This window comes from Chelonia mydas, chromosome 16, assembly GCF_015237465.2.
Source record: "Chelonia mydas isolate rCheMyd1 chromosome 16, rCheMyd1.pri.v2, whole genome shotgun sequence".
NCBI lineage: Eukaryota > Metazoa > Chordata > Testudines > Cheloniidae > Chelonia > Chelonia mydas.
In genome coordinates this window covers 17,998,354-18,014,958 of record NC_057857.1, presented here as the reverse complement: position 1 = coordinate 18,014,958, position 16,605 = coordinate 17,998,354, and the positions used below count along the sequence as shown (strand labels likewise).

At 46.4% G+C, this 16,605-nt stretch overlaps 1 protein-coding gene across 2 annotated transcripts in view; it reads right to left on the bottom strand.

Annotated features, from left to right (window-relative positions):
* COL5A1 (collagen type V alpha 1 chain) overlaps positions 1-16,605 on the bottom strand; it is a 245,806-nt gene that overhangs the window by 104,462 nt on the left and 124,739 nt on the right. For both annotated transcript variants that reach the window (XM_037879482.2, XM_037879483.2), the window contains exons 10-13: positions 15,545-15,586; positions 15,274-15,336; positions 3,618-3,692; positions 1,165-1,257 (exon numbers count right to left, since the gene is read on the bottom strand). In XM_037879482.2, the coding sequence (XP_037735410.1) occupies positions 1,165-1,257; positions 3,618-3,692; positions 15,274-15,336; positions 15,545-15,586 (273 nt within the window). The remainder of the gene's footprint in view (positions 1-1,164; positions 1,258-3,617; positions 3,693-15,273; positions 15,337-15,544; positions 15,587-16,605) is intronic.

The following is a 16,605-nucleotide window of genomic DNA, read 5'->3' as shown; positions in this document are numbered from 1 at the left end:
ACCCAAAACAAGAGAAGAAAAATCTACCGATCTCAGGAGTCCCTTTCCTCTCTCAGCCTCCCCAAAACCCTTTCAGCCTTCACCACAGAAGGCTTCGATCTCAATTTTCTTATGGATGATCCCAGTTCAAATGACAGGGTCTGTAGGCAGGGTACAGCTGTTTTTTCCCCCGTTGTGGAAACTTTTAACTTTCCATCTAAAAACCATAAACCCAAAAATGGTGTGCTTGTTCCCCCCTTCCTCCTATTTTCACCAACTGATAACTGAAAAAGTTTGGCTAAAAACTGAGTGAAAAAAACATCAGTTGGGGAGTTTATGGTTTTTCAAAGAACAGTTGGAATATTCCCCGGGGAGAGGGGGAAAAAATGTCCATTTCCAGTTTTTGGTTTTCTGTCAAAAAGAAAAAAATAATCAAAAGTTTCACAGAAAAGCAGACACTTTCCACAAAAAAAATTAATTTAGTCAAAAAGCCCATTTCCCATCAAAATAAATTTTAACTAAAAGTTTGTGAACTAGCCCGAATGCTGGCACTAAGTAGGCACTGAATGTGTGAACATTTGGGCCTTAAGGGCCTGCGTGTTCATCCAATCAGGGAGCAGATATAATACTGAGGGACATGTGTGACCAATCACAGGTAACCAACACAGCTCGAATAACAAAGCTGGACAGGAAAGTTTTTACAGTCATTCCACAGGATTAAATATATATAAAAAACATATTTGCAAGGATACTCATGGCATACTTTCCAATGAATACATTAACAGAAAGTGTGATCTGCGGGCTGAGATTCATGGAACTGAGAAACAACTTACATCTGTGACATTCATTTATTTATTGAGACTGATTTACCCAAAAAACAAAAACATACAAAACTTTTGCTGGGGGTTTTGAGCACAAAGAACCAAGTCTTGTAAATAGCAGAACTCCACTGAAGCCCACAGGCCTATGCCTATTTACATCAGCAGAGGATTTGGTCCAAAAGGTGTGGGGGAATTTTGAACCATAGTTTTGGATTGGCCCATCTCTAGCTGTTATTGATAGGCCAAAGTATGCTAAGGGGTCACATTACCATGCCAGGTACTAAATCACGGTCAACGTCGAGACACATCACCTGGGTAAATTTCTTCCAACGGCACTAGAGAAAAGAAAGATGTCCCCACTTACCCTGGCTTGTTGCAGTATGGCTTGAGCTTGGGATTCCTGTGCTGAAACGAGAGGTCCTTTTGAGCCACCATCTCCTCCCCCACTAAAGCGGAACTGCAAGGAAGAAGATGCAGATGCATGTGACTATGCCACCGTCTATTCCCTCTCCCCCTAGCCTGACTTCCTATAGCATTTCTATTCAGCCTCGCTGGATTGACAAGCTCAGCTCAGTCACTGCCCTCCTGGTCTCTAACAAACTTACTAACTGCCACACGCGTTTAGCACCTTCTCTCAGAGCCCTGTGACATTCGCTTCTGATGGGAAAACCAGACAGGTGATCTTACTTATGTATGGCACAAGCCACATTCTTCCCAGGTAAACACCTGCAAATTAAATCACTGAAGCTCAAAACAATCCATGGATAAAATGCATGAGATCACGATATATGCTTTAAAACCTTAAGGACTCATCATCAGCTCGAACCTTTAAAGCCAGAACATTCATAGGTCTGATGTTCTCCTCCCAGCTGCTCTTGGCCAGGAAAACCCTGCAGATGTGATTGCATGAGGATGGGAACAAATCACTTGGCTTTAGTCTCCAGTTTACTAGAGTACATAGCCTACATTTGTAGCACAAGGGCTATAGGTTTGGGCTTGTGTGTTTTAAAAGCTATTCCTGAGATACTAGCTCCCCATGCCAGGACACCTGATGTTTGCTTGGAAAATAGGACACCGTCCAAACAGGTAAACATTTGAGCTTGGATTAGTCCAATCTGCATCGGACTACGGGGAGATAACAACACCACCGGGCCAGCAGTATGCAGGCAGAAAAGCCCATTCCTGGACGCATTCGCTGTGCTCTGCAGCTTTGCATGGTGCGTTCCCTCTGAGGGATCTCAGAGAGCTTTCCAAACACAAGTTAAAAACTTGGCTATACTGAGGGGGGGAGGATGCATGGTTTTTTAATCTATTTTACGGCAGGGAGAAAGACAGCGTCCCAGACTGTATCCAGTGCGGAGGTATGCTTCAAGGAGTAGAATTCAGCCCACAGTTTAGAAAGTGTTTTGGAATCCTTTGGCATGGAAAGCACTCGAAAATGTAAGCTGTTGATATTGGCCATGCCCTCCATTGGGAGACTATTTTCCTCAACTTCAGGAGGAGTGAGGTTTTTCCCACCTTTGACGTCTCTGAACCTATGTCCTATAGCAATACCCTGTTACTGGCCTAATTATCAATGTCTTTAGAGCATTCCAAGAGGGAAACTGCAGACTGTAGGTCCTAGTTGGTAACGCTGCTTCACCTGGGTTTCACCTCGGCGTCCTGTTGCATAGCGAGAAGCAATGAAACCAGGTTCCAACATGAACTTGGCCAACTGAACCGAAGCCCACAATTTACAGGCCCAGGGTTGGTTACTTTATGGGCCAGAAGAGGTATTGTAATGGCCGGCTAAGCATTGTAACAATGCTGTCCAGTTGGCCTTAGCCGCACTAGGCTCTCTGCCAGTAACCTACACATGCATTACCCTGCTATTTGGAACCCCTACAAGTGCACAGTGGTTTTTATTTAAGACTCTCATCTTAGTACCCAACTGCGTATTTTCCAGCCGCTAGGCTCCTTTGGGTTCTGTCACATCAAAGCAGAGACAAAATATACTCATCATTCCTTTGGTGTCCCGGGACCAAGAGGGCTGACTCAATGCTGGCTCGACTGGCATCCAGAAAGAATAGTGCCACGATCTTCAAAAGTGACTAGCTCATTTAGTCACCTACAATGTTGGATGTCCAATTTGAGACCCCTTTAAATGGCCCTGAATTTCAGCACTTTCACAGATTTCAGACCGGTGTTCAGCACTTTCTGAAAATTGAGCCCACCTGAAGTGTCTCAAGTTGGGTCCAGCAGAATTGAGGCATTTGAAATCATGGGTCAATTTTGAAAATGTTAGCCTACGTCCCCATTTCTTTTCCCATGTGAAGAGGTCCCAGCATTTTACAAAAAATGGGCAATAATTTACATAAGAGCGGCCACACTGGGTCAGACCAATGGTCCATCTAGCCCCGTCTCCTGTCTTCCGACAGTGGCCAGATGCTTCCAAGGAAACGAACAGAACAGGGCAACTATCAAGTGATCCATCCCCTGTTGTCCAGACCCAGCATCTGGCCGTCAGAGGTTTAGGGACTCGCAGAGTATGGCGTTGCATCCCTGACCATCTTGGCTAATAGCCATTGTTGGACCTACCTTCCATGAACTTAGCGAATTCTTTTTTGAACCCAGTTATAGTTTTGGCCTTCACAACATGCCCTGTCAATGAGTTCCACAGGTTGTGTGTTGTGTCTCTATTCCACAAAAGGGGAAAGAGAGTCACAATGAGGTGAAGTAACTGTCCCAAGGACAGATAGGGTGTCAGTAGCAAAGTGCAGGACTCCTGACCCCCAGTCTTCTCTATTAACCATGCCCTTTTGTTACAATTGTACTTACAGGCAGCATGAGCATTGTCCCTGGTGGTCCGGGTAACCCATCCGCTCCTGGAAGACCTGGCCGGCCAGGAGGTCCCTACAAAGGGAAGAAATAAAGAGAAATCACTAGAGCATGTGTGTATATGTTATTTAATTCATTCTTCCCCATAGTTTGCTGTAGCTGGAAGGGCCTTTGCTTCTCGTTAGCCTTGGCAAAGCCAAGTATACTCAGATATACTATACATTTTGATGGTATCCAGATCAATGGTAAGGCTGGCAGCACAGAGATGTTTACAGTGGCCTGTATGTGTTGCTTAAACACATATGGTATTCCTTAGTAATTCCATCCCCCTGCTCCCTTCCCTCCATAGTTTCAAGTCTGCCATGAGCAATTTTCAGATGCCCAATAAAAGCCTTTGCAATGTTCCAGATCAATGATATCAATGTTTAGTTGAGTATATTAAGCCCTATTAAAACTGTATATAAAACCTTGTTTAAAATATAACTCAGAGCAGTGAAGCAGAGATGCATTGAAATGTATTTATTCTTCCACATGTTTAATTGCCTGGTTCATTTCTTTCCTTTCATTGTTTTTTGGTGGTCTTTTTGTTCCTACAAAAATACTTCCATCTGCCTTGGGCCAAACAATCAGCTGGTGCAAATTAGCAAAGCTCCACTGATCCATCAGTCGAGTATCTTGATCTCACTCTGTAGGAGCAACCTACGCATTAAATGTTCTACAGATGAAACTCTAAAGAACAACATAGATTCAACTTCCCTAAAACAGCCTCCAGATTATTTGCACTCACAATTCTGTGCCTGCAAAAAAGTCCAAATTTGCACAGGCATTGAGCAATACAGCATGCAAATGAGGGCGACATCTAACTACGCAAGGTGCATGCATAATTCCAATTTTCATATTAGCATGCAAAGCTGTGGGCGTTGTAGACTTGATCCCATCCTGTGAAGTCAATAGGAGTCTTGCCATTCATTTCAACAATGGCAGGATTGGGCTCTAACTGAGGAACATTTCTAGTCTCAGGTGTAATCCACCATCTTCCTGCAGTTATTTAATAAGGTCCCATAATCATTTTATTTTTCCCCTCTTCTTCAATGAAAGCTGCATAAATTCCCCTTGGGAAGTTCTCTGGAGCAGGATAGGTGCACTGCACCAGCCATTCTGAGCCCTTAAAAATACTGATTCTCTGAGTATGTGCAAAGAGTTGGGTTTTTTGTTTTTTTTTTGTTTTTTTTTGTATTTGCCTGATTTTGCATGTCATGGATGATATTGTTTGTCTAGGCTCTTCCCCTCAGGAGGTGCTGAATGGATAGACAAGAAACACAGACTGGAGTCTTGCTCATTCTAATTTTCGAATCTGCAAACACAGTCACCCTCACTCCAGGCACACACTAAAACGATGACACCACCACCCTCGCACAAATGAGTCGCCTTTCTTGTTATTGAAGTGCCTAGAATTCAGGTGCTGTGAATACACATCATAAGAGATGGTCTCTGCTATAAAGAGCTTACGATGTAAACAGACAAGACAAAGGGAGGGTGGTGATGGCTGGAGGAGAGAGAGAGGCCCTGAGAAACGAAGAGTAAAATTTTCAAGTTTTGAAAGTGGCGCAGGGCCAGATTTTTAAAGGTATTTAGGCACCTACCTCCCGTTGACTTTCAATCAGACTTAGGCTCCTACCTGACCTAAGTCACTTTTGAAAACAAGATTTAGGGTATATCTACGTGGCAATGAAAGGCCCACGGCATGACCGTGGCAGGTCTAAGTTAGCGGACTCGGGTTCGTGAGACGCAGGCTGCGGGGTAATAAAACATCAGTGTAGACATTTGAGGAGCAAGAGTCTCAGGGCCCAGGCTTCAGCCCACACCCAAACATCTACACTGCTATTTTATAGCCCCGCCTCCTGAGCTCCATGTGTCCAAGTCAGCTGACCCGAGCTCTTGGTCTCAGTGCCCTGGGTTTTGTTTATTGCAGGGTAGACATACCCTGAGGCTCCTAAGTCAGTTAGGTGCTTTGAAAAATAGATCCTAAGTGATTTGCCCAGGGTCACTCAGTGAGTCTGTGGCAGAACTGGGAACTGAACCCAGGTGTCCTGATCTTAGTTCTGTGCTTTAAGCACCAGGCTACCCTGCCTCCTTTCATGGTCTATGCACTTTTATCTATTTTTATATTCGAATACGCTTCTCCTCCCACCCTCCCTTTTCACATTCTCTCTGCATTGTGTGTGGCGTTTTTTTTTTTTAAACTCTGTTCACTCTTGTTTCCTTGGATTTTTTTCCCCTCTCACCTCCCGTGCTCTCTCGCTCTCTTTCTCTCTCCCTCTCCCTTTCTCGTTCTTAAAAGGGCACCCAATACCATGCCAGTCGAATTTTCAAGCCCATGATTAGTGAGTCCACAATTAGGGAAAACAACATTGCCCAACCCTACCCTGAACTACACACACACCAGCTAGACTATTTATATACACGGCACCCCATAATTAGAGGCACTGGATAACATTACAGATGAAGAATCCAGAGTTTGCGTCACCCTCCAACTGACCCAGAATAATAACAGCTTGAAAACCTGCAGTAAACGGCCACTCCAGCCAGTGATTTATCAGCAGAAAACACAAGCAGCCCCCTCTGTTGCTGGAGGCAGGCTGCATATCTAATCCACCTGTCCATTTTTCAAGACTAGCTCATGATGTTACTTCCACTTTGTTTACTTAGCCACTTCGACACAACAGACCCTGACTCAGATGATGAGGAGTTGATAGGTAAACAGAGCAGTCCCATCTGTTGGATTAAAAGCACAATAACTAATTTAGGCCAAACTTGTCTTACATAATAACTCTTTCTCCCCGCCTGTCCACACGGTCCTGATGTATGATTGATCATCTCTGGGTTTGTTTATCTATCTTCGTGTATTCTGTCAAATGAGTGTAGATAAAATGTTTTTACACAAGCATCTTTGTCTGGGGGTATTTTCAAAATACCTCAAATTTAAATTCAGGTCAGTTTTCCAAAGGCCTCTGAGTAACTTTAAAAGAAACCTGTTGCACGCCAGTGCAAATTGGGATGGCTCCAACGAAGTCAATGCTGCTCTGCTGATACACAATAGCTAAGGAGTGCTGCCAAGCTTCACACGGCTTGCAAATGCTTGCAAACGCTAAGGCAATATGGACGCTGATCAGCTTTCTAGCCCAATTTTTTGGGCCTCCAAATTTGGGCCAGAAGTCTCTTAAAGGATTAGATTTCTGACACGTCCATTGCTGGCCCAAATGGCTGTGAGAAAAGCCGTTCTCCTGGTATTTCAGCACCTCTGAACCAGGTTCCACCTGAAACCTAGAAGGAAAAGGGCCTCCAAGACCTTCCGACAAGCATTTCAGAACCATAGCAAAGGTCTGAGAGCCAGGTGCCGTGCCTCCGAAGCCAAGGGAAGTTTTAGCATTGGCCTCAATGCTGCCCTAAAAGAGGTGCATGGGTGCACAGTCTCAGGGCCAGATCCTCAACTGATGTAAATCAGTGTAGCTCCACCTACTTCAATGGAACTTGGGGAAATACCCTCGCTATGGATCTGGCCTATTATTCTATTTCGTTCTGCACTGCATGGCACAGTGTGTAAAAGGGTAGAAGCATCAAGGGTGTTATCCGACTAATTAACATGTTCCCAAAGGAGAAAGACAAAAGAATATGGCTGTGTATTTGCCTCACAAGGAGCAGAGTGATCTGGAGAAATCCACGGCGCTCTCCTGAGGCAGGGATCATGATACGTTTCTCTGCTGAATGGCGGGAAGGATGTTTTCTGGAGTTGGTGTTTGTATTCTCTTCGTGAATGCTTTGGAATTCAGTTCGGATGGCCTGTGACACTCAATAAATCGCTGCCGTCCCCCTGCCGTTTGGCTACATTCATTCACGCGGCGTGTCGTTCTTTAATCATCCACTTGTAAAGACACAATGACAGAAAGAAACTGTTCGCACCCTAGGGCCGAGCGCTCGGGAAACACACATGTTCTGAGAAACAAAGGAATCTGCAGAGAGAGGCGTGATCAATGCCCGGCACAAAATCAGGGGAAGGACTGTCTATCAGCCTGAACAAAGCTTCTGAACACGTCTAACCTCGTGGGTGCCAAGAGACGGCTGTTATTCCTTGTGCAGAGTCCAAGGCAGACTGGTGCAATGTCCCAGTGGTGGTAAGAACACCAGGTCTTCCTGATGACAGGTGAATTTATACCTTGGATATGTGGAAGAGCCCTTCCTTGCTCCATTGGCTAAAGTCACATTGTCCAAAGGAGCTTCCTTTCTCCATCAGCTCATTCCAGTTCAGTGTTTCTTGGGAACACTGGGATACACATGAAGCCACCTCCCAAGTGCCTCTTTTCCTTAAATCCTTCCTTAAGGAGATCTCCTCACTGGTTGTTCCACGGCTCCCTCCCACAGCTGGAACTCCCCATTGTTTGGGGCAGTGTGACTGGTGGAGCTGCTCTGTAGCACTTCCTTCAGGGCCATGTGTGGTACTGTAGCCATTTCACTCCCTCCCCGCCCCCGCCACCCCCTTTAGTCTACAAGGTTTGGCCTCCAGCTTGGAGCAGGGCAGTCTGTGCTGTAAGCTTGGTGCCAGTCTCTACACACTCGAGTAACAAAACAGCAAGTCTTAAACGAAGAGGAAAAAAAACCCTTCAAATGCAAACACTTTGTTGCAGCACTGAAGGTAAAGCCCTGACCAGGGCCCAAGTTCTGGGTGAGCCCCAAGGAACCATTCCCCTGTCCCAGTCCCACCCAGCTCTTTCTCTGAATAAAAGCAGGCAAGTCTTCTTAACTGGCCTGCTGGTTGATGATTGGTCATTTTTCCTCCTGGTCCTTCTAGGTCTCTGGACGACTGCCTTGTTTGTCACCTGTTCTGCACAGATTTTCCTCGGACGGGGAGCGTCAGGCCACAGATGCCTCCAGCAGAGGGCAGAGAAAGCCTGATAGACCTCGTCACAGGCAGGCAATGCAGTGCTGAATGAGCAAACCAGACTGGTGAATAAAGTTATACCAATATACTAAACAGCACGGTTGACTTATGTTGATATAGCTGAGTATCATTGGTGCATTCGTTTGATGTACTTGGCCGGTTTCAAAAATCTTTTTTGTTTCCACATGTGTCTTACGCTACATCCGTAAAGTTCCACACATGAGTTGTATACAACAATAATAATGCTAATAATAGACGAATTAAAGACGATCTGGTCTAACTTGTGGAAAGGATTCAAGTTCCCTGGCTCTATTAATTCATCACTTTTCTATGCCCAATATGTTGCATACTGTTCGGTTACATTTTGTTCTGCACAGAATATTTATAAACAAGTGGAATGTGTGGTCTGCTCCTGAATGCAGATGCCGCCTTCCACTCCTGGGTGTGCAGTGAAAAGGGTCAGGGACGTCATGCCTGCTGCCTGCCGGCTTGGCATGGCCATTCAAAGGCACACTGGAGAGTATGCTGGCAATTATACGGAAGAACAGCAGAAATAAGGGCCACCCGGCCCACCTTCCAGCCTGCCATACAAATGAATTCTTAGGAGTAGAGGAGGTCACCGTACATGGAGAGGTGATTAAAGAAGTAGCTATAGATGATAAGCAAGGCACAATTCATGGCTGCCCTGCAGCTGCACAGCTCCCTTGCTTGGGGAAATGCCCCAGGGGCAGAATTCCTTCCCTGCCGGGGGAATTTCAGGGCAAGCCGGCGGTGGATGGGGACCAGATGGGACTGGCAAAACAGTTCGATGCCCTGATTATTCCTTGACTGCTGCAAGCTGCAGGGGACACGGGCACTTTGACGTGAGAGGGCTGTTCTGACCTTATCCAGCAAAAGGCCCCTGTCAGCCCCAGGATTGTGCCCCCTCCCACAATCTCAGTCACCATGCTGGGCTCTGCGCACTGGCTCAGGGATGAATTGTGACCAACGTATCTAAAGGGTTAACTTAACAACTCTCAGGCAAGTTCCTGGCGGAGGCCATGCATTAAGGTTGAGATGAGTGGCTGTATATCGACATTCTGCGCATTCCAAGGCATGGATCGATGTGGCACAGCCAGCCCTTTCATTCTCAATCATGTCACAACTACGAGAACCACTATTATTGTTCCATCAAAAAAATAATACACCAGGAGTTTAAGTGAGGGGGAGCCTTAACGGGGGAGGTTAGGGGAGTGCAGTGTCCAGGAAATACCAGCCAGATCCCCTGAGAGTCTGTGATAAACAACCTTAATTTTCAAAAAAGTGTCTAAATTAGTGTCATCACCACTAGAATGCCCTGATACCCAATAATCCATTTAAATCCACTCAAAACCACAGCAGAGACCCTTCCATTCAGCTCTCCATGGCTGAATTTTGCATGTGCAGATCGGGAGGCTGTGAAGTTGATTCTGAAGATCTGCAGCCTGGTGGTTACCGCATTTCCCAGTTGGCAGGAAACCTGAGAATGCAATCTCTGTTATGCTGGTGCCTTCAAGCTCAGAGTCTGTCTCAATGGAAGGCAGCCAGGCAACCATCTTGCATTCAAAAACACCCCTCAATCACATGCTACAGGAAGAAGCCATGGAGAAGAGAGCGTTTGGAGGGCACTCACTGGAGAGGGAATGTGGAAGTCACCCAACTTTGGAGAAGAGCCACATCATCACAGGACACGTCAGGGGGACACATGAGATTGTTTCTTCTGATTGATCCCAAGAGCTTGCAGCAAGGAAACTGGAGGATCAAGCGTATCCGAGGAGGGATTTTGAACACTATGCATGAGGACAGAATTGCAACGTAGGCCTAAGAGAAGGCTCATGGGAGTTCACTATAAAAGCGTGCAAACAAAGGAAATGTCTGGCTCAGGCTTTGCTCTGTATCCATGCATGAGATCAGATCCTAGAAGAGTCATGCCAGTGAAAAAAATTTAGCCTTATCTTCCTGATGGCTGTTCCTCATATCTTGATATATTTCTTCTTGTGTTCTCGTTTGTAAACATGTGTGTAGTCATTTCCAGCTGGCGTTCTGGTGCCTGGAGCCAGGCAAGAAGTAGTAATTAAAGGGAAAGGATTTGGACGAAAGAACAGTTGGCCATGTTTTGCACTGGTCTGAGCTCCTAGGGTGAAATTCACTACTGACCAAAGGAGGCAGCACAAAACTCATGTACTACTTAAGCCTTTAAAATAGGGTTTAAGTGAGACTTAAGTGGTGTACAGACTTTGTGCTGGCTCTCTGCAAACAAGTGAATTTCACCCGTCACATATATCCAGTTTAATCTGGTTTTTCAAATTTTGAGGCATTAAACAAACAACAAACTTCAAGAACCAGAGCCCCAATAACCAAAACCTCAGAAAGAACTTAAGTGTTGGAATCTATTAACTAGCACAAAGCCTAAGGAAAGACACTAAAGGAAACCTATTCCCCTTCCCTTGGTTTTATCTGGCCAGATCTTTTTGTCTTAGCTCGGTCGGCAACCTTTCTTGGCTTGTCCAGCTAGAATTGAACAGCCCATGGCTTGGCGTGAAGACAGCTAACAAGGTACGTGCACCTGTGCTGAAGCAGTCTCAAGGAATGAAGCAGCCAGCTGTGCTCGTGAGACGGGGGAAGCCGGCAGGCAAACGTATGGCCAACATCTGACGCTGGTAGAGACACAAATACCACAGGGAGGTGGGGAACAGGTTTGGCTATGATGGCAAGCTGGCCCCTATTTGTTTTGTAGCCTTAGCGTGCAATGGATATTCAACTTTGCACTTGAGTGTTTTGTCTGCGGCCCTTTAGACCACCCGGATATTAAGCCTGATTCTAATCCCATTTACACCCCGGGTGTAACTCCACAGCCAGCCATTAAGAATACATACTGAAGCCAGATGCCAACTTTTTTTGCCCAGAGGCAAGTGCTCATATAGAGCACTGCAAAAGCAGACGGCCAGGACCTCTGGGGATGGGTCTTCCCCCTCTCCCCTCCTTCCCAGGTGGAAGTGACTGCACAATATGTCCTTGCAGGGAAGGGGACTCAATCACGCAGCTCTGCTAAGTCAACAGAAGTTGTTCTGCACCAGTGCCCGCTTAAGAAATCAGACTGAATGACCTGCCAGAAAAATGCGTTCAAGATCCTAACGAAGAGACTGAGGGAACGTCTTCTGCTAACCGTTCCTGTCCTCCTGTTGGTATTTGCTAGTCACTGGATAACAGTGCTGGGGGGAACAGAGGCATTAGATATTCTTGCAGCTCTCCCATGGTGTATTGTCACTGCCATTCATCTCTCCTTTAGAGTTACAGAACAGACTCGGGGAAAACAGAGCATTAACTAGACTCTTCTCCTTTTGTTTCTTGGCCCATTCCAAGATTTTTTTTTTTTTTTTTTTTTTTGCTCTTTGAGGTTGAAAAGGATCCTTGCCAGGACTTTGACCACAACAATGAGCTACAGGCAGAGCCTGTTGTTAGTGCTGTTTTTATTTTTGGGTGAACTTTTGGCACTCATCGAGTTTGCCCATAATAGCACTCTGCTGAGCCAATGGCCATCTTCCCCAGGAGTGCGGTGCCAATCTACCTCTCTCCTGACCTGGAATGCACTCTGCGCAGCTCTGGAGAGGGTCCTGCACACTACGCTGCCAATGCACCTCAGGAAAGACATCTAGATGGGGCCCAGCTCTGCCTTCCCCGAACTCTAACGTTTTGTCAGTGAGATGCAGCTCTCCACGCTGGTACACCCTCAAGTCTCCACTGAGTGGAGACCGCCAGCTGGGCACTGCTGTGTAGGAGTAGGAGGTGAGCGTGGAGAAATGGCCATACTTGACTAAGGTGAGAACAGTGGTGACTGAAGCCAGGTTTGGACTGGAGACGGGCCAAGAGATTCAGATTGGGCCAAATCTTCATCCAAGCCCAATGTCTGTAGCTTCATATTGGTTCAAAGAGAGGCAATCCCCCTGTCCCTCCCTGGCGACCTCCCTGTCCTCAGCCCCTGACTTAACTATGGCTCCCTCTCTCATAGCACAAGTAGCACTCCAGCCCCCTTCTTCCTCGCCAGCGAGGGGATGAGTCAGACCTCCTGTTGGGAAGCTCTCCCTTCGGTGATCCCGGGTGTCCGTAAACACCTAACCCAGTGCTGTGGCTGTCTGCGACCCCCATCCCCATCCCAGAAGTACCCGTGACTTTGTGAAATAGCAGCACACTCAACAATATCGCAGAAGTACACTCAACTAATCTAAAAATACCTCTGTTGTACGGCCATGCCCAGTGCTGGCACGGGGCCAAGTTCTGCTTGCCTCACTCTCATGTGGGCGGCTGAAATTGACGGGGCGCGAGTAAGGTGACAAAGCGGAACCTGCCTGCTTGTCCCTGGTGCCAAACGTGCTTAAGCATGCACAGCCAACGTCTGTCACCCACCCGTGGCTGCAGTGTACTGGGGCTGTAAGTCTTAATTACGGTGCAGGTCATGCAGGCCCTGCTGTCGCTCACGTGTCAGGAGACTGGGTTTTTAAGGTTCAGAGCCAAGGGTTCTCTCCCTAATTCTTACTGAATGCATTGTCTGCCTGTTGCAGGGCGGGGTAACCCTAAGGGGCGTTGGGCCCAGCATGCCGATCAGCCATGTCCCAGCCGAGACCGCTCAAGTATTATAAAAGCCAAAAAACGTAGCTCCGTTGAGGGAGGAGAGAGTTTGGCAGGAGGAAAGGCCCCTGGGCCCCTGCAGAAGACCATGGGTGAGAGGGAAAGACAAGGCTTATATGTGGAACTTATGTTGAACTATTTTATTGCGTTTGAAGAGTAAATTGTGTCCTAAAGGAAGGGTTTGAAAAGACTCCAGGCATGACACTGAGTATTTCCTGGGCTGATGAGGGAGTCCATCAGCTTTACACCTTTGTCTGCACGTGCAGGCCAACCAAGAGAAACAGGCGGGATTTTAATGCACTGTATTAGGAGATTACTACTTTTCCTCTTCTGGTCCATTCAGGAAAAGTCCCTCTATAAGCCCAACAGTCTAAAATTAAAGTATCGCTTCCGTTCTTCAATGGGGAAAAAAAAAAAAAAACCAAAAGAAACATTTCCTAATGATATTAATTTTTTCCCTCCTAAAAGCTTTCAGCTTGGAAATGCAGAGATTTATTTACTCCGGCCTATGAAATCAGATTCCTGCCGAGGGACTGTTCCAATTCCAGCCGCTTTAGGCTGACTGCTACAGTAGTTAGGTTCTAGTGACCCCATTTCAGGCCTTCCGCGAAACCAAAGCAAGCAGCAGTACTCCAAATCCTCCACTAGGTGTCAGGCCTAAATTAACTCTACAGACACGGCCAGTTGCATGGTGTATGCAGAAGCAGGAGTTTGTTTCAGCACAGCAACTGCACATGTTACTTCTCTGCCGTTTAATTTCTTCCTACTGGGAGAAAAATAGCATTCACCGGGGATTGCGTGATTCAGAGGCGAAGAAAACGAAGAAGAAATGAGGAGGAGAACACGTTTGCATGTTGGCCGTTTGGGAGCCTCGATTTCAGGAGGCCCTAATCAGAAACCGGGGGCCTGATTTTCAGAGGTGCTGACCACCTGCAGACAGCCTGGATCTCAGCTGGCATTGAGGGTGCTCAGCAGTTTCTGAAAATGAGGCTGTAGGTGTCACAAGTTGGACGCCAAAATCCAGGAGCCTTGAAAACGCAAATACAACGTAGCCGGGGCGGGTAGGGTATTTTGCCCAGCAACGAATTTAAACAAAATAAAATAAAATAATGATAAAGGAAACCACCTAACAATCCCATTGACAGAGAAAGCAGGTCAGTTGCTCGTGCCTGTCAGTAAGGCAAAAGCTCCTCCTAATGGAAAGACACAGTATTGTAGGAGAAGGATCTTCATATTGGACGTAATTTGAAAGAAAACAAAACCATTATACAAGAAGAAACGCACATTCCTGTGGGGCAAGTTATAGGCTACAGAGTGAAATCCACTGAAATCATGGAGCTCCCGTGAGAAAAACACCATCCACTGCAGGAGTGGTGGATATTTTTTGCTCCTAACCAGTGGATTGTTTAATTAAGGCTCCAGGTCTGAACTTAATTTATACTTTTCCTATGCTAGAAGACTTCTGTGTGTTTGAATGAAAGTTTTTCAAACCAACAGTCCAGCTCCTGCATCTTCTGAATCCTGCAGTGAAACCTTCATTCTGTATTTATAGCACTGCAAAACTTTCTGAGCCAGCAGACCCTGCCATAATGCAGAAAACACTGCCCGCCATCTAATATCTCAGACAGGCTGCACTTGCCCACTGAAGAACTCTCAGACACATGCCACACTTGCCCTCCGACTATTACTGAGACACAGCGTAATTACCTGTCACGTAGGAATAAAGGATGGAGAGATGTCAAAGAGTTTCTTTACACTAAGCTTCTTTTTTAAAATCTTGAGTTAATCGGTTGCCAAGTAACTTGAGGTCTTTGACACATTTGTAAAGGCTAGAGTGGACACTCCCCGAATGTTTGTTCCAGGTTCATACATCTGTCCTTTACCCCAGGCCGAGTTCTGCTAGGCTTACAACTTCTCTCCATTTTGAGGCAGAAGGGCTAAAGTGCAAGAGGTGGTTGTTTTCCAGCACCACTAAGACCAGTTATGTTTTACACCCCAGGTCACAGTAAAGCTCCACAGTACACAGCAAGAATGAACTGCGGCCACAGCCAAAGGATATAAATCCATTATACTTACTCTCTCGCCAGGGTCACCCAGTGGACCGACAGGCCCAGTAGTTCCCGGAGGTCCTGGAAGACCCTAGTATGGAAAAGATAGGACAAAACATTAGGTCATAAAGGAAAATGTGCTGTTATTTGTTTGAGCATGCATGCACAAAGGAAAGAAACAGAACTGGAACTGCCTGTTTATTTTAGCAGAGTAAAATTGACCGTGAACTGCTCTGATATCCAGGTATGGCCGATGGAAGCCATAGAGCCCAGAGAAGTATTAAAAAAAATTGACTTACAGCTGGGCCTTCGGGACCGGATGGCCCTTCGATGAGCATGCCCTAGAAAACAGTAAGAGAGACTGGTGATTAGCACGGCACATCCCCAACGCAACCTCCGCAATGGAGCTCAAAAGTCAAGCAGTCATGTCTGTTCTTAGCTCATCCAGTCTTTGGCTGCTCACAAGCCCAACAGATGTTCGTGCACCCTGGTGCTGAGCAGCTTCCACATTGTTTCAGCGGAGTCTGGGTCCATTGCCATTGGCACACTACGTCCTGTACACTGAAAAGCAAAATGTCGACCAGTTCAGCCCAGGCTGGGCATGAATAAAAGTCTTGCCCCTAACAACCATCCCAGAATCACACCGGGTGAGAGCGGAATCCTCTCTCATCTTAGTCCAAGGTCAAGCAAATGAAAAGCCTTGCACTGTGTCTGGAATGCCAGAAAACCAAGCTCTGCTGGGGTGAGTTTTGCAGCCGATGCTCAGAATGCTGTCTCTAGTTCTAATCAAATTCTAAGGCATTTCCAGGGGTCTTTACATATCTTTCCCTAGCAGACTTTATGCAGTGATTTACTGAGTGAACCTATGAGATCATTTTGTGGGCACCATGTCAGGGTAATGTTATCTCATTGTTTAAAAAATTAAAATATTTTGCTATTCCTTTAAATCATGGGTATGTTGTACTCAGTGGAGTTGGGGGTTTTTTAATGGGGGAGGGGAGACTTCCATCGCTGGGCTGCTGACCAAGTTCAAAGTCATCCAGCAAGGTGTCCATATTCCAAGCAGCCCGTTTCACCTCTCGCCGGCTAATATGTAGCCAGCAGAGTCATTCTGCTACAGGATGAAATCAGCCCATAAAAGTCAGCAAATGTCAAATTGACTCAGTCAGGAGAAGCCTGGGAAGGAGCCAGCCCAGCGATCGAGTTACACCTTCCCCTCGGAGGAGGGTGGTCTCCCCAGGTCAGGGTTGAAGCTAAGGCCAGTTGGTGGAGCAGAGCCGGTGAAAGTGTGGGCTGACGTCACCGCAGCTTCCTATGTCCTCCACAGTGGAAAGGGCTGAGTGGAGTGAATCTGAAGCAG